The sequence below is a fragment of the Pseudorca crassidens genome, chromosome 12, assembly GCF_039906515.1.
Source record: "Pseudorca crassidens isolate mPseCra1 chromosome 12, mPseCra1.hap1, whole genome shotgun sequence".
In the NCBI taxonomy this organism is placed as follows: Eukaryota; Metazoa; Chordata; class Mammalia; order Artiodactyla; family Delphinidae; genus Pseudorca; species Pseudorca crassidens.
Genome location: NC_090307.1, coordinates 23,435,866 through 23,456,662, shown reverse-complemented (window position 1 = coordinate 23,456,662; position 20,797 = coordinate 23,435,866). Strand labels below are relative to the sequence as shown.

At 50.1% G+C, this 20,797-nt stretch overlaps 1 protein-coding gene across 1 annotated transcript in view; it reads left to right on the top strand.

The window, feature by feature from the left end:
• MAPK4 (mitogen-activated protein kinase 4) overlaps positions 1-20,797 on the top strand; it is a 177,759-nt gene that overhangs the window by 86,514 nt on the left and 70,448 nt on the right. Inside the window, exon 2 of the mRNA XM_067699066.1 lies at positions 15,199-16,644. Coding sequence (XP_067555167.1) covers positions 16,099-16,644 — 546 coding nt within the window. The 5' untranslated portion in view covers positions 15,199-16,098. The remainder of the gene's footprint in view (positions 1-15,198; positions 16,645-20,797) is intronic.

Sequence of the window (20,797 nt, the reverse complement as noted above, 5' to 3'; positions counted from 1 at the left end):
ACTGTAAGTTCCTGGGGACCAGGGATTGTGTCTGCTTGATTTGCCCTGGGTCCTCCCCACTGCCTTGTACAAAGTGATGCTCAGTAAATATTACATGAAAGTATTAAATATTAAAAATACATGCAAATGCTTTGGAGAGTGGAAAGTTGCTTTGCAAGTTTGTTTTCACCTTAATCTTATTGCTCTCTGTGGGACTACCACACAATAAAAGAACTATGGCACACTGTCTATGGCAGCTGAAGCTTCCAGAAAAATCGGGCAAGACAGTTCATGGGAAGACTCAGCTATGTGTTCTTTCAGCGTGGCTGTTGGTGAATGAAGGGAACTAGACAGATGGGCCTGAGGAGGTAGCCTTGGTAAACAACCTGAATTTAGCATCCCGAGCTTGTCAGTGTGATGATGAGAAAGCTGGGAGGAGAAAAAAAAAAAAAAAAAAGAACACCTAAGGGAATGGCATGCAGTTGCTCTCTGGGTTTATTTTTGCTTAAGCTGGTCTGTTCCTACCAAGCTGGTGATGCCCCGCCTTCGGGGTGATACCTGAAAGCGAGCAGTTACCAGGAACCTACCAGCAAAATCCCTTCTCTGATCCCAGTTCCTTTTGGTTCCGCCGGACTCTCTGCAACACTCCCACTAAGTCAACTATCTGTTTCCACACCTCCGCTCAGCTTCTATCTGACCTCACTGTCACCCACACCTTGGCGGGTGCTGCCCCAGTGCGGTCTGTAAGCCCGGCCCAGTCTTCAGTGCTCACCATTCAACTGCTCCCTTGTTCCTGTGACCATCCCGCTCTTGTCCCAGAGAACCGACCACACTTCCACCAGCACATCACCCCTCCAGGGGATGTGCCTCTATGCGCACTTCCCCCAAGCACCTCTTCCAAACACTTCCACTCTCAAGTCCCTGGCTCCGTTCCCACCCATCTCTTTATTTGTTCATCAACTTTTTATTGAGTAGCTACTGTATGCCAGGAATTGTACAAGGCTGGGGATATAAGGATGAACCAGCCACTGTGCTTTTGCTCTCAGGATTCCCAGTAGTGGGAAGAAGGACTACAGAGAGGTACAACCCCATGAGATTACTGCCTTAGGTGTAGGCAATATGCTTCATGGTCCTGGAGAAGAGAGAGTTTACTCTGAGGACGGCAGGGTGACATTAGGATAGCACTGCTTCAGGGACCCAAAGAGGACAGTATCGCCAACATACGGGCTGCATGTTCTGGGAAGGTGGCAAGTCAGGAACAATCGCCCCAGTCTGTGTGGCTGCAGCGTGGGGTGCAGTTTAGGGAGTGGTTGGACGTGAGGCGGGAAGACAGATCAGGTCTGACGCAGGGGCTGTGTGAGAAGCTTGGGCTTTAATCTCTGGGCAGTGGGGAGCTATTGAAAACCTTTTGAAAACAAGAGAATGAAATGATCAGTTGTGTTTCCAAGATAATTGGAAGCAGAAAGGAGGATGGATTGGAGAGGTTGCAGGAAGGTGGTAGAGAGACCATTTGGGGGCTGTTGGGACTTCATTCATTCATTCACTCACTCATTCTAAACCTGTTCACGGAGGGAAGCCACAGATGCTACAGTGCTCTCAGCTGCAGGAAAGCAAATGTGAATTGTCTCGCACCCCGCTGCTACAGTGGGGACAAAAGCTAGAGGTGGTGGGATGCAGACTCTGAGCATGTCAGCATATCCGGGACCTAAACTAAGGCAGTCTGGCTGAAGCAAAGGGAACAGATGGCAGTATTACCAAGACAGGGTCCTACCTCCTCCCACATGACCACCTCAACTCTGTTCAGTCTGGTCACAGCCCTCACCAGCTTCCCCTGGGAGGTGATCCCATAGGCGACCTTGGCAGGGAGTGGGAACAGAAAGGGCAAGTCCAGGCTCAGAGAACACCCTGAGCACAGGCACAGGTATCTAAGATTTTTTTCCAGACCTTAGTCCCAGTCATCTTTTCTGGAACTTCAGAAGAAATCAGAGCCAATCTTTGCTCCTTGAAGCCTGGTGAGCGTGGGGTGGAAGCTGGCACTCTGTCCCTTTCTGCAGTTGTGTCAAAGAAAGACGGAACAAATCGCTCCACAGGTCAAAAAGATGACTATCAAAGTCAGCGTCTGGTTTGCTTTTTGCTTTATTTCAAAGAAAAACTCGCCTTATAAAACTGAACCAAGGGATGCGGGTAGACTTTGGGTCCCGAACCCTCTACCTCAGTTCCGCTTGGTCAGGACTCTTGCAGGACCCCTCGGCTCCATCCTGATGAGACCCACACTGCACTTCTCTCCAGGCTTCCTGAAGCCTGGCCTCATGAGCACAGGCACTATATCCCGAGACTCTATCTGCCCGCACTTGGGATCCTAATTCATAGTTTGGGCAGTTGAAACAGATTCTAAATTAAAAACAAGTTACATTGTTGCTTGAAAAAAGAAAGAGATTTTTGTCATTGATTTTTGTCATTTTTGTCATAATATAAAGCCTTACAAGGTAAGAAGGTAAAAGCAACCTTCTTCCCACCTAGGAGGTTCTTATTGATGGGTGGGTAGCACTTCCTCCCACCACCCCCGGTGAGCAGGGGAGTCAGTCCTTTGCATCCATGGGTTCCACATCTGTGGATTCAACCAACTGTGGGTCAAAAACATTTGAAAACAATTTCCAGAAAGTTCCAAAAAGCAAAACCTGAATTTGCTGCACTCCAGCAGCTAGTAACATAGCATTTTTATTGTATTAGGGATTATACGTCATCTAGAGATGATTCGAAGTATGCAGGAGGATGTGCGTAGGGTATATGCAAATACCATGCCATTTTATGTAAGAGACTTGAGCATCCTCAGATTTTGGTATCCACAGGGGTTCCTGGAACCAATCCCCATGGATACGAGGGGACGACGGTCATCTCTCTCTGCTTACTCCGAGCGAGAAGTGACCAGTGCTGGAGGGGGCAGCTCCTTCCCGCCACCCCTTCTTACCATCTGGCCTTACCTCCTCCCTCATGTTCTGGAAGGCAGCTCTGTCCACCATGCCCACCCAGTCAACTGCCTTACCTACTCCTTTGAGCCCTCATTTGCCCTGGCCCTATAGCATTGGTAGATATTGAGGGCAATGTCTACCCAGTAGCCTTCCTCCCAAAGGGTGGCTTGGAAGCTGGATCTACCTTTAAGCCTGGGAGTGGCTGAGCCCTTCCCCAGGCAGCCCCCTGCCCATACCCATCGGCTTTTCTCTTGTTCCTGGCACCTGAGAACTCCAGCATAACAAGGACACAGAGCCTGGTTTGTGCTGGTTTTTCAGAGCTCATCAAATCCCAAGGTTCGTTTATCTGGAGTCTGCAGAGAATGGGAGAGGTGAAGGAATGCTTCCCTACGTCACTGTCCCACCCAAATGCTTACACTGTGTTGGCCTCGGTGCCAGCCTGATCCAGGTTTCCAGCTAATGACACTGAGCTCGTGAAATCCAGTTCCTGCCCAGGACCCCCTGTACCTGGGAGAGCTGTGGAGTTGGTGGCTGCTGGCACGATTATGTTTGTCAAGCTAATGCGCTGTATTGTGTTGGTCATACTGCTGCTTTTGTCAAGGTTCCAGCATTTTCTGCAATGAGGACTTTATTGATGTGTGTGTCTAAGGCTCCCGGGCTGTGAGGACGGTCTGTGTGTGCCAAGTGCTAACAACAGCCCAGCGACTCAATAAGGAGGCAGGAGTGGCCTCTGGGAGTGGGGACAGGATCCCTCTTTCTTCCTGTTACCCTTCCTTCTCTCTCCTCATTCTTACTCTCTTGCTTCCACTGCTTTCTTTCCCAACCTTCCTCCACTCCCCTCCCAGGCACTGGAGCCATCTGTCTTCTTCTCCAGGGAGTTCATGATCCATCGGAAGGCTGATCACTTCCTTCCCTCCCCCTTCTATGTCCGGTGGGGTTTGATGTCACTGACCATCGAACGTAAGAGGCTTATTTGCATGTGGAATCCCTCACAGGCTTGTGGGAGTTCATTGTTCCAAAAAGGCCAGTGACACTCCCTAGTATCTCTTCTGCTAGAGCGAGGAGGAAAATGAAAAACAAGTACCCCGTCAGCACATTTCCCCTCCAATGGGTCAGGTTCCTACAGTGTTATCTCTGTGGCATGGGGTTCTGACTCTTGGGGTCTAATAAGCTTTCAGTGAAGGAGGCACTCACAAGGAGAGCGAGGAGAGGGTGACGGATACATGGAGGTTAATAAGTGAGAGCAAATGGCCTCACCATGATGGACTTGGTCAGCCCCTTGGTGAGTATCTTAGTCTGTTCAGGCTGCTACAACAAAACCATAGACGGAGTGGCTTATAAGTAACAGAAATTTATTTCTTATGGTCTGGAGGTTGGGAAGTCCAGGATCGGGGCCAGCATGGTCGGCTTCTGGTGAGAGCCCTTTTCAGGATTGCAGGTGGCTGATTGTATCTACATTGTATCCTCACATGGTACAAACGGGGTGAAAGAGCTCTCTGGGGTCCCTTTTATCAGGACTCCCATTCATGAGGGCTCTATCCTCATGATCTGATCACCTCCCCAATGCCCCACCTCCTAATACCGTCACATTGGGGGTTAGGATTTCAACATATGAATTGTGTGTGGGGCACAGATACAAACATCCGGTCCATTGCAGTGATTCATTGTAGATTCATTCCTAGACACTCCATCCTGGGCTGGGTGTCTCAGTGTGTTCTAGGTCATAAGAGAAGACAGGGATAATTTAGCCTAAAGTTCCCCTCATCCTGCCCCCTGCCAAAAAAAAAAGACTCAGAACGATTGTGCAATGGCTAGTGAACCAACACTCACTTCTTCCCATGCAGAGGCCACTCACTCTTGGAGGACTGTGAAGGGATGAGAAAGGGTAACAGTTCCGACCCCCTAGAGCCCAGCTAACATCACTGTGGAAGTGGTTTAATTTTAGTATAATTGGTTTGTGGTCGTGACTTACCTCCAATTTGTGCGAAATACTTTTGGAAGTATATTCAGATCACCACCCTGTTCTGATTCCCACGAGTAAGTGGGGAAGCATGGTTATTCCCACTTCACAGATTAGAAACTCCTTGGTAGAGAGCTCCCAGGCAGTGGTAGGACTCGAACCCAGGCCTCCTGGCTCCCAGCCTATGGCTTTCCTCCTCAGCTATGGCAGTCCCGTGTGGGCCAGACATTGTTGCTGTCACCTGAGCTGTCAAAATACCACTTCTTCTGTCACTTGTGAACAGGGAGATGCAATCACCAGGAGAGGGGACATTTTTTCTGCTCTATGAATGATTTCTTTGTACCTCTGAGTGCAACCCCTGTCAATGATTAGCCTCCATGAGAATAGGAGGGAGTAGTGTGTGATATATTTGCTGGATAATGGGTCAGGAAACTGGGTGAGAAGTAGACCAGTGAAAGAAGTCAAGAACTCTATGAAATTTATTTAAAGGGACTGCACTGCACAGAGGATTTGAGTCAGAAAAGACTTGTGAAATTCTCACATCTGGTTGGCATCTCTAACAGGGAGGAAAGAAGTGAGTTTCACAAATTTGAATTTGTAAATGGTCCTCTGGAGCATGGGGCTTCTCAGAATGCATTTGTTCTGCCCAAGTATTATTTAATTATTGAGTAGGTTAGTAATTAGGCACTGGGGCTGGAGTGATGCCCATGAAGGGGTCCCTGCCCTCACCAAGCTTCCAGTCAAACACTGAAGACAAGCGATTAAAGCTGAAACAAAAAGGGAGAAAGTGATATGAGAGGGGGAGGTGAAGGACACAACCTGACAGATAAGCTAGTCTGGGGAGGGAAAGGAGTATCAGGGAAAGCTTCCTGGATGAAGGGGCATTTAAACTTGTACCCAAAGGATGAATAAGAATTAGCCAGAGGAAAAGGAGGGGGAACAGCATGTGTGGAGGCCCAGAGGCAAGAGAGAAGGTGACATCTTCAATGGGCTGAAAGACATTTTGTATGGCTGGTGAGTAGAGTCAAGGAAACTATGAGGTTAGAGGCTGAGACCTTTAGAAGCGATGCCAATTTCCAAGATGACTTAAAGGAGGAAAGCAAATTCTTCTTCTCCAAGGAACTGGGGAAACTAGAAAAACAAAAGCAAGCACTGAAATGTGAGAGGGATGGGGGTGGGACCCCCCATGACAGAAGTCCCCATGGGAGATGACAGAATGCACTGGCGTTGCAACCAAGCCTGGGTCAGGAAGCGGGCTCGACCCCTTTCTAGTGTGTGATCTTCAGAAAGTTGCTTGCGCTCTCTCAAAACGGAAGGAAGAGGAGGAAACAGGTGCCTACCATGCACAGATCACTGGCACAGTGTTCATTCATGTCAGGGAATAGTTCCCCACAGTGTGCTGTGAAAGTTCAAACATCACTGGACGTGTGTCACCGTGCCCAGCACATAGTAGGTCCTCGATAAATGCCAGCTGAGGCAGACCATGTGCCTGGAAGTGACTTTCTCATGAAACCTGGGCTCACAGAGAGTAATCTCGGAATTTAGGAAGACACAGTGGCCCGTGGGCACTCTGCAGTGGGTGCTAAAGCAAGTGTGGGAGAGGGCTTCCCTGGTGGCGCAGTGGTTGAGAGTCCGCCTGCCGATGCAGGGGACACGGGTTCGTGCCCCGGTCCGGGAAGATCCCACATGCCGCGGAGCGTCTGGGCCCGTGAGCCATGGCCGCTGAGCCTGCGTGTCCGGATCCTGTGCTCCTCAACGGGAGAGGCCACAACAGTGAGAGGCCCGCGTACCGCAAAAAAAAAAAAAAAAAAAACAACAATGTGTGGGAGAAATGAAAGATGCAGGCTCTGCTTTTGAGAAGCCTAGACCCTGGCTGGGATCTCTACCCTTTAGAATACAGTCCGGACAAAGCAAGCCCCAAAGAGGCTCACCTTATTTAGCCACTTAAGTCATAACTGTCCTGATTTAGATATTGAAAGAGGCCCACATCTTCTGTGATGCCAGGTTTCCTTCCTTTAAAAAAACAGAAAAGAAAGAAAAATGAGAAGTTTCCCTTTGCGTCTACAAAGGTCAAATGTAGGATTGTCTCAAATCAGAAGGATTTAATCGCTGGCACACACTCACACCCTCACACACTGGTGATCCGAAAGTCGGACTCCCAGCCTCAAGCCTAGGCAGGTACAGCTCCTGCCCCCGTGCTGTTCCCGTGGCGACCAGCACCCGCACCCCACACTCAGGGACCCAGACTGACTGCCCGCCCCCAGCTCTGCGCTGATGTGGGCATCAGAGCTCCAAATGAGGCCTCCGGAATCTCTCTCCGTGCTATTTCAGTATTGTTGGGAGGCTTGGGAAGCCTTTGTTCTCCCTGGTGGTTACGTAATTTTCAAGAGAAAAAGGCAGAGGAAAGACTGAACTGAATACACCCAGAGTTTGCTTTTGGGGGAGGCAGTAATCCCAGAGTCTGATGTTCTAGCTGCTCGTTTTTTCCTTCCAGCCCTCTGTAGCTCTCCTCCCATCCCCCCTCAGGGAGATGAGGATAAAACAGGTTCTCCTCCTGTTTCTTACTCGGTGGCACCCCCACCGGCATGTTCTGGAGGAAACCGTATAAGGGAAACAAACCAGGGCCAGTGGCCTCGCTGCCTCAAAGGGACGTTAAGGGAGTTTGCACATCTCAGAGGCGGATGCTCACTGGGGCGCCTGTCAGTGGCTCCCTGCTTGAGACACACATATTTTAGGCCAAGAAGTGCTTTGGGCCTGGGTTGGTTACTGTCCTGCCGGCTGGTGTATGAAGGGGATCCCGGGACCTCAGTTGGAGTGGTCCTGGGGGCAAGAGAGGCTCGGGACACTGCAGCCTGAGCTGGCCTCATGGGTGATAACACTGGAAAGAACCATCTGCCCGTGCATGTGGGTTTCCACAAACAGAAGGGGCTTCCAGACTCGGGTGCCTTACTGCCCATGAACACCTGCAGCCTGTTTCCCTGCTGGGTCGGGGGATTGGTACTTCACTTCAAGAGCTGGAAGACCAGGAAGACTTGTTTCTCCTGATTCCTGGGGGCCCCGATGCTAAAAATCAGAGGTAACACAGTGATCACTGCCTTGGGACTAGCAGTCCTCTCCTTGGTGGGGAAACGCCTCCTGGTCACCTCTCTTCTGGGGCTTGTGTGGCATGGTTGCTTGAGCCCCCTGCTTTATCTCCCACTCACCATGGAGGGGTTCAAAAACTTTCTGATCTGCGCCTCAGGGGGCACATTTTTTAAATTTGTCTTTCCATTTGGGTTATACTTTGTCATAATCCTAATCTTACCACACAACGTAGCCATTCCTGTGTCCACTGCTATTTATTTCTGGAATCCTCACTGTGTGCCAGACACAGAACTCACCCCCGGGGTTAAGTCAGTGAAAAAAGGGAGGTAAGATTCCCCCACCGCCACCCCCTGCAACAACCCTGCTGACTTCCCAAGGTTCTGTCTGGCTCTGGAATCTGATGGGCTCTAGGCCAGGTAAGACCCAGGACCCCATGCCCAAAGCCTCAAGATTTCAGGCCAAGTTTGCATCTTTTCCATCTTGGACGTGTCAAGAGCCGAGGTCTCTGCGTCCCTCCTCTCCGTTAGTTACCTATTGTCTATAATAAATACCCCCGTATTCGCTGGCTTAAACAGCATTTGCTGTCACACAGTTTCTGTGAGTCAGGAATCCGGCCACAGCTTTTAGCTGGGTGCCTGTGGTGTAAGGTCTCTTGTGAGCCTTCAGTGGGGCCGTGGCCACCGGAGAGGGCTGGAGTCCTCTCAAGCTCACTTTGGGGAAGATCCGCTTCCTGGCTCACTCATTTAGTGGCCAGCGGGCCTCAGAAGATCCCGTTGCAAGAACTCACCCGGGTCTCCCCTCAGGGCTGCCTCATGACATGGCCACTGGCTTCCCCCAGAGCTATCACCTGGGATGGAAGCCACAGTCTTCTCATAACCTGATCTCAGAAGTGACATCCCATTACTTCTGCCATATTCTGTTCCTTAAAAGTGAGTCAGTAAGTCCACACAGGCTTAGGGGAGGGGATTCCACAGAGCTGAAGCCAGGAGGCGGGGACCATTGGTGGCGGTCTTGGAAGCTGCCTTCCCCCTCCTCCAGGAGGCTTCTCTGACTGATCTTCCTGGGCCTCTTACTGCACTTGCAGTGGAACTATGAAGTTGGTCCCCAAATATTCTTGCACTGTTGCTGTCATTGTTATGTGGTCCTTCTCTCCCTATAGGAATATAAGCTCCTTGAGGTCAGGAGCCATATGTTCTACATCTCTTTATTTCCCACTTAGACCAACCATATACCTAGCAGGTTACTATCAGGTGGACAGTGACAGCTTCAGGTTAAAAGGAAAAAGACAGTAAAAATGTCTTACACAAAAATAGAGCTCGACCATCTCACTTGGCAAGAAAGCTGGAGGCAGGCATTTCCAGGCTTGGCTCCGCGATGTCTACAAGGCCCCATGCTCATCTGCCAGCTCTGGTGTGCTGGCTTGGTCTCCAAGCTTGTCCCCACATGGTGTGGCACCAACACCACTTCTTCCTACAAGTGCATCTAAGGACAGGGAGTAGGGGAAGAAAACTTTTTCAGTGAGGCCCCTCTAGTGCCTTTAAGGCTTATTGTCCAGAACTGGCTGCTATGATCACCTCTAAACCACCCATTATCAAAGGGGAGTTGGGATAGCACGATTGACTTAGATTCATGGCCCTCAGCAGGGATGCGTGTGGGAGATGTCATTGCCCTCTAGGATTGTGGCTGTGTGTGAGGCTGTCACAGGAACCAGGGGGCGCTGTTGGCATTTAGTGGAGCAAGGCTGGGGTTGCTAAACTTTTGGCGATACATACCCTGTACCGTATAGCTCAAACAAATAACTCTTCTGTGCAATTGCCAATACTGCTGGAGACTGCTGCTTCGGACCAGTGGTTCTCAACTAGGGGTAGTTTTGTGCCTTCTCCACTGGTGATGGTTTTCACTGTTTAGGGACATTTTGGTTGTCACAGCTGGGGGGGTGCTACAGTGCATCTGGTGGGTAGAGGCCAGGGATGCTGCTAAACATCCCACAGGGCACAGGACAGCCCTGCAGCTGAGAAGGACCTGGCACAAAATTTCAATCCTTCTGAGGTTGAGAAGCCCTGGTTTAGACCCATCATCTAACTATGAGTCAACCCTGAGTTGGGCTCAGCTGCTCAATGGCTGACCCAGACTTGGTTTCCGTTCCTTTGGAGGAAGTGGGAATGGTTCCTGGGCAGGTGACCAGTGGCAGCTACAGGACCAGCTGGGAGGATGCTCAGCTCAGCTACCCTCTAGGATGGCCAGTCCCTGCAGCCAGAGCCTCTGGCATCTGAGGTTTACAGTTAAAGAAGAGGTCAAGTACTGGTTGGAAAGCAGGGTTATGGCTGTTTGAACTTGGCGGAGGTTTTTTGTTGCTGTTGTTGTTTGGGGTTTTTTGGTGTGTTGTGTTTTCTTTTTGGTTTGGTTTAGTTTTCCTTAACTGTTAGTCTCATTTTAATGTTTTATTTCTCAATTTTTCTTTTTATCAAATGGGCTAATTAACTGTGATCTCCACACTGAAGCTAAACACAGACTGAAAAGGTAGCTGGCTGGCTTGTGCTTTAGTTTGAGAAGAACCACACGGTGTGCATCCCCCAAATTTGTCCTTCACTAGTCCTGGAAGTCACATTGGGTCTAGATGGTTCTTGGTGGGAATCACCTACTTGGGCTCAGCTGATGGGCTACAGTGATGAGAAGTGTGGGCTTTGGAGTCAGACAGACCCGCGTTTATACCCCAGATTCATCACTGGCTACTTGTGCGACTTTGGGAAAGTCATTTCCCTGTGGGGGCTTCATGGGAGAATGATATCAACCTCATGGGGTTCTTGTGAGACCCAACTAATCAGTCCCTTGGCCTAGAGTGAACCCTCCACGTGTGTAGTTACCCCATCTTCATAGTGTCATCTTCACCAGTTCCCCAGAAAGGCTCTGTTAAGATGCACATGGGGTTTGGGAGCGAGGCCCGTCAACAGCACCATAGAATCGCAGAGCTGGAAGGTAGCTTGTGGAAAGCAGAGAGCTGGGTCCTGAGGGCACAAGACCTACAGTTGAGCTGAACTAAGCCTGGGTGGGATCCCAAGCCCAGGGTTCCTCCCGGGGAGGGCAGGCGTGGGATAGTGCCACTGTGAGGGGCAACCGGGGCTGGTGGTAGGGGATTGAGTCCAGGAGAGAGGAGACGGTGCAGAAAGAGCCGGAAAGGGGCCCGGTTACCACACACTTCAGTGCCTCCTTAGGAACAAGCTAGAGGGCATTCCTACACAATCTAGAGCAGGGGTCTAGAGCAACTTACCCCCTGGCCCAATCCAGCCCCCCACCTATTTTTGTAAATAAAGTTTTATTGAAACAGAGCCATGCCATTCATTTGGGTATTGTCTGTGGCTGCTTTTGTGATACAAAGGCAGGGTTGAATAATTGTAACAGAGACTGTCCTACAAAGCCTAAGATTTTTATTCTCTAGCCCTTTATAGAAAAAAAATCGCCAATCTCTGGTCTAGGGACTTCATTCACATAGACTGCAGCAATTAGGATCATGGAACTTCGAGTCAGACAGACTTGACTGATATGAATGGTACTACCTGGAATTGTGCAGTGTACAGCCTGTGCAACTGTAAACATCAGCCCTGCCAGGGAAGGTTTTCCTGCAAGTTTTGGGGTGCTCAGGAGAGGGAAGAAAGCAGTATCTGGGAAATGTCCTCCAGACAAGGCCTCCAATGCTGGAGGCCTTAGTTCCTGCTGAAAGCCACCAGCCTGAGGTTTGGGAGGATCAGAGCAGGCAGAGGAAGTGAGTCTAAATTTACACTCTCCAAAGCCGCTTTGTAAACTAGAGCCCCAGGAATCCCAGAAAGGGACAGTTGGCACACACCACCAGTCTCTGGTTTGCCTCCACATGTTAAAAGGCTGGATGCATGAGAGGATAATTAACTGGCCTCAAATAAGAGACTGATGGAAAGTTGGTGAGAAATCAGTGGAGAAAAGAAGCACCATTGCTAGGAGTCCTGGGGTAGAGATTTCTACTCCTGTGTTTATTACGATGTTCACCATGGAATTGTGGGAGCCTTGCTGCCCTTGGAAGAGTTACATGTGTTCTTCTCGCTGACTGTCATTTGAGCACAGCTGAACCCATGACCTTTCCGCCTCTCAAGGTGAATGCCAGCTCCCTGGTTCCAAATCACACCTGTGATTCAGAGCAGCTGTGAGTCACCACCCCTAAATGGAGAATGACTGTGCTTTGCCCTGAGATGCTGCATCACACCAAGAGCTGCCATACTCACTCCTCTGCCCAGGTGGGCACATCCACATGCCGGATGCGCCCCTCTCCAGGGCTGATGGGCCCACGCCTCTTGGTACACCATGCAAGAAAATAGCCCTAATCCGAGACTTCTTAGGTAATTGGCATTTCATAATCAGTCCACCTGTAGGGAAAGGCAAAGCGTTTATGGTAGAAATTATAGAGGAATGATAGGGGAAAACTTAGAAAATAAGCAGGTTTGAGAAAAGATGAATAACAGTAAACTCAAATGGACACAGAGAAATGCTCAGATGAGGGCTGCCTTGTTCGTGTTGAAATGCTAAGAGAGGCAGCATCTAAGCAGATGGTACTGAAGTTCAGAGATATTGGTTTGTCTGGGCAGTTGGGGCTTGTGTGAAGATCCCTGTTGCAATGAACACGTTGCATTGGGGCAGCGATGGAAAGGGGAGGAGGCTGACCGTCTAGGGAAGGTAGGCATCACGGTTTCGTAGACATAACAAATGCACCTCAGGTAACTCCAATTCACAGTTATGTTCTAAGCACTACTTTGTGTCCTGGGCTTGAGAAACTTAAAGCCTAGTTGAGAGATGGACATGTATAAAAAGTTAAGGAACAGCCCAGATTAGTATATGGTAAATCAGAGAGGAAGTGAGACTTCATCTGGATTTGGAAAGATGGACAGGATTTTAACAAGTGGGGAAGAAGCAGGATATTTCAGGAACCAGAAAGGTGCAAGCAAAGAAGCAGGATGGGAATTAAAAGAGTGTACTTAGAGGCCATGAGGATGGTGGATTGGCTGGAATCGAGCCTTCCCAAGGTGACGGGGTTCCTGCTGATAGCATGTTGGGCAGACCACTGAGACACACACACACACACACACACACAAACACAGATATTTCCTCCCCCTGTGAGAGGAAGAAGAAAGAGTTTTAAAAATAAAGCCCCTCTTAATTATCCACAGATTATCTGCACTGCAGCTGATGTGGAACAAATCCTGCCTTCAGCTTGCTGGTGATGTCATCTCCCTGCTTAGGTGCTCATTCCTGTCTCTGTTTACAGCCCATGGGGAGCCGGAAAGGGAAGAAGGCTTCAGCATCTCCCCTTATAAAGCAATATATAATTTCCTCTGTTTGCTCTGCCCTTGGGAATCAGGCCAAGTATATGGGTAGAAAGTGAAAGGTGTTCCAGTTTAGTTTCTGTTACCAGACTTGGGTAGCAGGAGTTGGAGGAGGGATGGAACGGGGTCCCAGGTGGCTCTTTTGTTCCCCTAAATTAGGTGTCCAGGTGGACTTCACAGCACAGGCCATAGACAGGCTCAGTGGGTGGTCCCAGCACTGTCTCTAACTGGCTAGGAATCCTCAGAGTGAATGGTGTTCCTTTATCAATTCATCAAATGTTTACTGACCCTGTCTATGCTAGAAGCACTGAGCTGGTGTTCCCTGAGCTTCAGTGCCCTTATCTGTAAAGTGAGAACTCAGACTAGAATCGTAGTCTCTCAGTGGAGATGCTGGCATTTGGGGGTGGGTGTCAGTTATTCACTGATCGTGATGCTTGGCAGGATGATTGGCAAATCTGGCCCTGCTCATTAAAGGCCTGTAGTGACTCCTCGTCAGAGCAGCTAAGGAAGGCAGGACCACCGCCGGTTGAGGGCCACAGGACTTGTTTGTTACAATTATTTCCCAGCCTTAAGTTCTGATTATTTTGCTGCTGGGCCCGATAAAAACGTGCAGAGTAGAATTGCTGAAGATTGATGAAACATCAGAATATTAGGTACATCTTATTCAAGCATAAGGGAATTTTTAACAATAGCAACAACAGGTAACAACTGTTGAGCAATTACTATGTTCCAGACTCTTGGTAAATTTCTTTCATTAGTAGTCTTTAGAGGGCGTCTGATTATTTACTATTTCAGGTCATCTCTGTCCCCTAATTTGCCCCCTTGGTTTTAGAACATTGAGTTGACTGTTGTTTTGCTTCATTTATCATTTGCAGAGTTCAGATGTGAAAGTAGCCCTACAGGGGACCCTACAGGATTATGGGAATTAAGAAGCAGCCCTGGCTAGATTCAGTCCTTTGCGCAGGATATAGTGTTTGTTCTCTCTGTGTGTGTGGACTTTATAAACTTATAAAACCTGTCACTTCCTTAGAAGCTATGATATTGCCTTTACTTCAGAGGTCTGAATTTACATTGCTAGTTTTGCCATTTTTTTCTCCCCACTTAGGTCCTATGCCTGTAATTTGAGTCAGCAGCCACCAGGGAGCAGTCAGGATATGATTTGACTCATTGCTTTGAAGAGCTAGGTTCCCATTATCAAAAAGAATACAATTCAGCATGCCAGCCCTGGTGTCATGCTAAGAAGTCTGTGCCCTGCTTTGCTGTGCAGAAAATCCCTATTCCAGGGGGGCAATAAAATTTCCTTATAATCTGGTATGTATGCTTATGCTGCCTACATGGGCAGCAAGAGACACAAAGTAATTAAATCTCAGTGCATGGCAAATTCTCTCGAAATAGTCAAAGACATTTGCAAAAGAAGAAAGAAAAGGGGTCCAAGTAGAAAAACAAAATTATTGATCCTTTATTTTCTGTCTGCAACTAGTTACTTTTTACTCTCACCCTTCTCAGCTAGTGCTGCTGTGTATGTCTGGAGAGCATAACAAATGATTTTCACAAAGGTCAGAGCTGATCATTGCCACCCACAGTTTGTGCATATTAACCTTCGGGGAGCAGGCATTTACATAAAAGTCATACCAGTTGATGATCTTATCAAATCAATCCATCTTCTCTCCCTTCCAGGGGAGCGCCGCACACAGCAGGCGGTGTGGCTGGGCAGTGCAAAGCCTGGAATCCCCTGAGCAAGCAGTGTTTCAGCTGGCTGGACAGATCAAATAACACTTGGGCTGGTTAACAAAAGACACACAAGTGGGAAGGTGCTGGAAGCTGAAGTGTGGAAATTTACCCAACATTGTTTCTTTGACAGGAAAGGAGACTTGGTCTGAAAGATGCTGCATTCCTGCCAGCCCCTCTGGATCCAGCAGAACACTGTCTCATTCAAGGTAGTATGGATGAGGGGGTGACAGAGGATGCTGCCCACATCTGAAGCCTCCAGAGGATCCTGGCTGGACAGCTGAGCTGCCCTCAGGTCTGGGACTTCAGGTGTAACTTGGTGTAGAGCTCATGAAAGGCGCTTGGATTTCTCCAGCTTTCTTCACCAATGCTCAACAGACTGGTTTGGGTTTCAGAATCTAAGAGGAGCTGGTAGAAAGGAGAGCTGGCAGAGGTATAAAGAAGTCCCTACAAGCCTCTAGAATCCATTGTTGGGATATCTTCATACTGCTCGGGACACAGAGGGCAGCTCCCAAGCTGCTGAAGGCTGTGATACGACTGAGCTTTGGACCATTTAAAGTAAAAGAACACAGCTCAGCAACAGCACCACATTTCAGCAAGAAGGAGCCTCTTTTAACAAAGGATTTAAAGGGGAGAGTTTCTGCATCTCTACTTTGTGGTCCATCATGATGGAGAACTTTACGTTCACGTAGATAAAGAGACTGGTTTTTCTTTCCAATATGCTATATTTGAAAGAATCATGAGCCATTCTAAGCTTCCAGGGAGGCTCAGGATACATAGGAGTTGGTGGACAGCCTTCCCAGTACAGGTTAAGGAAACAGTCTGAGCCTCCAACTTCTGCAGCTCAGCGAGTATGGACATATGCCACTCTTGTCTCCAGGGAGCTGTTGGCAGTGACATCACCCGGAGAAGAACCATCCCTCAGCCTTGGGACTTGACAGAATGAGGTGTGCTGGGGAAGCCACGAGCTGGGACTTGGCCTTTCCTGACTGCCCCTTCATCCCATGGTCAGCCCCTGACCACTGAGCCAACGATGGCTGAGAAGGGCGACTGCATCGCCAGCGTCTACGGGTATGACCTTGGCGGGCGCTTCGTTGACTTCCAACCCCTGGGTTTCGGCGTCAACGGGCTGGTGCTGTCGGCCGTGGACAGCAGGGCCCGCCGGAAGGTGGCCGTGAAGAAGATCACCCTAAGCGACGCCCGCAGCATGAAGCATGCACTCCGGGAGATCAAGATCATCCGCCGCCTGGACCACGACAACATCGTGAAGGTGTATGAGGTGCTGGGGTCCAAGGGTGCCGACCTGCAGGGCGAGCTGTTCAAGTTCAGCGTGGCCTACATCGTCCAGGAGTACATGGAAACCGACCTGGCACGCCTGCTGGAGCAGGGCACGCTGACGGAGGAGCATGCCAAGCTCTTCATGTACCAGCTGCTCCGAGGGCTCAAGTACATCCACTCTGCCAACGTGCTGCACAGGGACCTGAAGCCCGCCAACATCTTCATCAGCACGGAGGACCTCGTGCTCAAGATTGGGGATTTCGGGTTGGCGAGGATTGTTGATCAGCAGTATTCACACAAGGTATGTCTGTCCAGAATGGCTGATACGCGTGGTGCATGTAATCCTCAAGAATGCTCAGTGTTCAAGAGGGTATTCCTAGCTCCCGTGGAATCAGAGGACTGGGGTCAGTATTTGGGGGAGGCTGGAGGGTGCTAGAAGGATCACGGGGCTGAAGTTGTTGCTGGGGGAGCAGGGAAGTTCTGGTTCTTAGTCTGGTCTGATGGTTCTGGCCACTAGTCATGGCTGTGACCGATGACTCAAGGCCGTACAAGAAGGGTTGGATTCGGTGATACGGCTCTAAACTCTATGGCTTTAAAATTGTGCTGCTGGGGAGTTCCTTGGTGGTTCAGTGGTTAGGATTCCGGGCTTTCACTGCTGTGGCTCGGGTTCAGTCCCTGGTTGGGGAACTGGGATCCCACAAGGCATGTGGCGCAGCCCAAAAAAAAAAACAAGAACGTTGTGCAGCTGGTGAATTGCCTCTAGCACCCTCTTCTTCCTGCCATCCACCTAACCACCTACCCTGCCTCCTTTCTGCTCAGGACTCCCTGGGAGGCTTCCCACCACTGGAATCTTTTGCTCTGGCTCATCTCACCCCCTCCTCCCATCAAAGCTGCCCCACTCTGTGTTCCATTCTCTCTGTCCGTGGACGGAGGCATAAACGGTGAATCTGATCAACTAACTCTCGGTGTACATTATCCAGCTCATGGCTCGGCTCTCCCAGGCCCCTGATATACTAGCCCCCTAGTGTGACGCTAAAGCCACAGGTGCTGACCCCCCATGGGGTGGGCGGCTAAATGCTCCAGCAGCAGCAGAGATCAGAGCTGACCCGGCCACACCAACCCTTGTTCTCAAGGCCCCAGACCTCTTCTTACCTAATCCACTGTGCCCTTCAGGAACTGGGAGTCCTCTGAAATTCTATTCCCCTTACCTCAGTTCCTGCCACTTTAGGGGAGTCTCTGAGCACCTCAGCCAGGCACCCCTCAACAGAGCTGTGGAGTGGCTGTGCTTTCCAGCCTCCTGCCCAAACTTTTGTATCGTGAATTTTTACTAGAATGAATACATCCCTCAGGAAGTAGGTGCACCGTGAACTGTTACCAGCCAAGGGGCTGGGGTGGGTGACGAGAGGGGAGGGGAGCTCTGACCTTGAACATGCCTCAGCTTTCTCCCTGAGGCCCCATTCCTCTGCTCTCCCTCGCCACCCTATTTGCCTGCAGCCAGGAGGTCACGGACACCAAGAAACGTGCTGACCTGCCTGGTACAGCTGCAGCGGGGTGGGGGTGGGCGGAGCAGGGCTCCCTGTCCCACCCTGATTGGCTGGAACTTGGGGTCCAGCCCAGATTTCAGGCCTCGAATCAGCCCAGCTGGCTCTAGTTCCCTGGTGCTGCCTTAACCGTGAGCTTGCCCTCTGTCCCCCCTCCTGCAGCCAGGCCATCTGTCAAAACTGACAGCCGACTCTGTAGGAAGGAATGTCCATGGTAAAAAAAAAAAAAAAAAGAAAATCATGCCCTTCTGTCTTCCTAACTCCCTGTGCTTTGTCTCTTTCTTCTGAGGAACAATGACCCCAAACAACTGAACCAACGGTTTTAATCCAAATCAGTTCTTATTTGGTAAAAGGACCAGAGAATCCATGACACTCTTATTTCTGGGATGCACAAAACCACCTTCTGAATTGGAATAAACCAGTACATTTGGGAGTCATAATAGGACCTTCCTCGATGAAAGGGTCTGATTAAGTGAAGTATTACAGGGAACGTGCGCAGAACAGCATGTGGTAAGCGTTTGGGAAAATCAGGGAAGGTGGTCACTGGGCCAAAGACTGGCTGTGGCAGCAATTCTTAGGACGTGTGTGGTTGTCTGAGAAGGTGATACTGTCTGAGGAGGCAGAGTCGCGGGCTCCCTTCTGACGGCGCTGACTGCGACGTGGACAGTCACCCTCTGCGAGCCTGCGTCTCCCCATCTTTGACGAGGATGATAATATGCTCCCTGCCTGCCCTGCTGGCCTGTGGTTGTGAATCAAAATGGAACATGAAAGCAAAGCCCCTTGTAAAGTAGTAAGGACCCCATCCGTTCATCTAATGAGCGTTTACTGAGTACACAGGGCCCGGGCCCTATGCTGGGAGCCCAGGAGGAGCCCCAGGTTCACGGACCACCGCAGGTGGCTGTGCTCCTGTCACTCAGTGGTGGGGAGCCACCTCTCCATTTGGAACTTTCATTTTCCTGACGCAGAGGAATTCAGATGCTCTGACTTCCTCTTCGTGTACTCTCTTCAGTAAAATTAGCCGTGGGAGGTTAAAAAAGAAATCACCGGAGCCAGCTACGATCCCAGTAGGTGTTCACATCAGCGCTGCGTTGGGCAGGTGTCCCGTGCCCCCACCTGCTTCCTCCCCCATGTACTTTCTTCTTTTACCTTCCTCCCTGCTCTGCCCCGAGTGATGACGAAAGCTTTATATGTGGTGCCTTTATTTATCTGATGTACATTTAAATCAGTTCTCATTTAATTCTCAAAATGCCGTGAGGCACTTCGGGCAAATGGTCCGTTTTAAAATGGAGAGAACTGGCATTCTCAAGCTTACTTGGCTGACTGTGGCAGAAGGGACGTGAGAACCTGGCCTTCTTGTTTCCTGATGGATGACCTTTCTGTGTGCTGTCTCCTTCACGAAGGCTTTCTGGGTCTCCAGTTGGAATGAGTCCTTCTTTCCTTTGAATTCCCCACCCCCTAACCTGGATCTTCTAGCGCCCACCATTCTCTGCTCTGTTGTACTGTGTGTGTGTCTGCGTCTTCCATGCTCTCCTAAGCTGAGAGCTCCTTAGTTCCTGATGGCCGTGTCATGTTCATCTTGGTTTCCTCCAGGGAGTCTAATCCCGTGCCTGAGACATGGCCCAGTTGATTGTGTTGACTGTCTTGAACTAATGGAAGAACTGTCATTGGCCAGCACGTTACAGATAGGAAGCTAGTTGGGCTCATTGATTCCATGTGCTTGGGAGGTTTGACTCTCAGAGAGAGAGCACGGCATTCTTCCAGCCAATGAATTGGTGGGGGTCAGACGTGTGCATTTGCTTTTCCTGGTGTGTTTGGAGGACAGTGCCTACATGTGAATGGCTCTAAACTGACCCCTCCTAAAGTTTCATGGATACTGTGCTTGCCTTGAAGAGGATCGTGCTCACCTGGGCTGCAGCTAGTGCCTTTGCGTGGGCCACAGCCCCTTGCCAGGGACGGGCTTTGTGATCCGACCGGGGGGCTGGACTCGGATGCAGCAGACGGTGTTCACTCTCCTCATTGTGACCTTCTCACGGGTGGACAGCAAGCCTCCTTCCCTTCCACATCCCCTCATCTAGCACAGGGCCTGGCACAGGGTAGGCGTCCACTGTGTTTGTCTGGTAAACGAGGTGCCGGAGGAAATGGCCTTCTCTAATGAACAGCTGGCAGCACTGGGGCTTTAAGTCACAGTCAGGGAGCATTCTGAGCACGTGTTCCCCTACCACACCATCCCAGGGGTGTTGGTCTTTGCAAGGCAGAGGGCAACTGGAGGCCCCGGTTGGCCCACACTGTCAGGAAGATGGCAGTGGGTGGCGACGGGGGTGCTCTGATGGCTCTCACTCAACAGACACGGTATAGAGGCCCCTGGTTTCTCTGTGTCATTAACTGCATGACCTCAGGCAAGTCCTTTTCCTTGGATAGCTTACTCCCAGAATAAGGGATCTATAAGGAGACCTCCCAATCACCTTGTCCATTCCTTCCATTTCACAGATGGTAAAACTGAAGCCTAGGAAGGGGAAGAGACTTGCTCAAGACCACATGAGGAGTGGCTGAGCCAGGAGTACAATGTCCAGTTTTCTCTGAGCTCCTTCTCAATTGTCTTATCTGCCAAATGGGGTCATCAGTTCCATTCTCCTTATTTCGCAGGATTCTTGTTAGAGTCACATGAAAGCGGGGATGTCAAGGGCTTTCAGATGTACGGGGAGCTAAATCATGAACAGAACCTACTTGCCCAGTAGATGCCATGGTAACACCAAGCAGACATCCACATGTCAGTTTCCCCTCCACTGACTTATGGACCCAACTCCTGACGTGATGGCCAAAGGGTGAGTCGTGAGGTCCTACCTGATGGTGGCTGCCCAGCCTGTGGTCCTGTCATGAACCCCTTTCTGCCTGCCTCCTGCGCAGGCCTGCTAA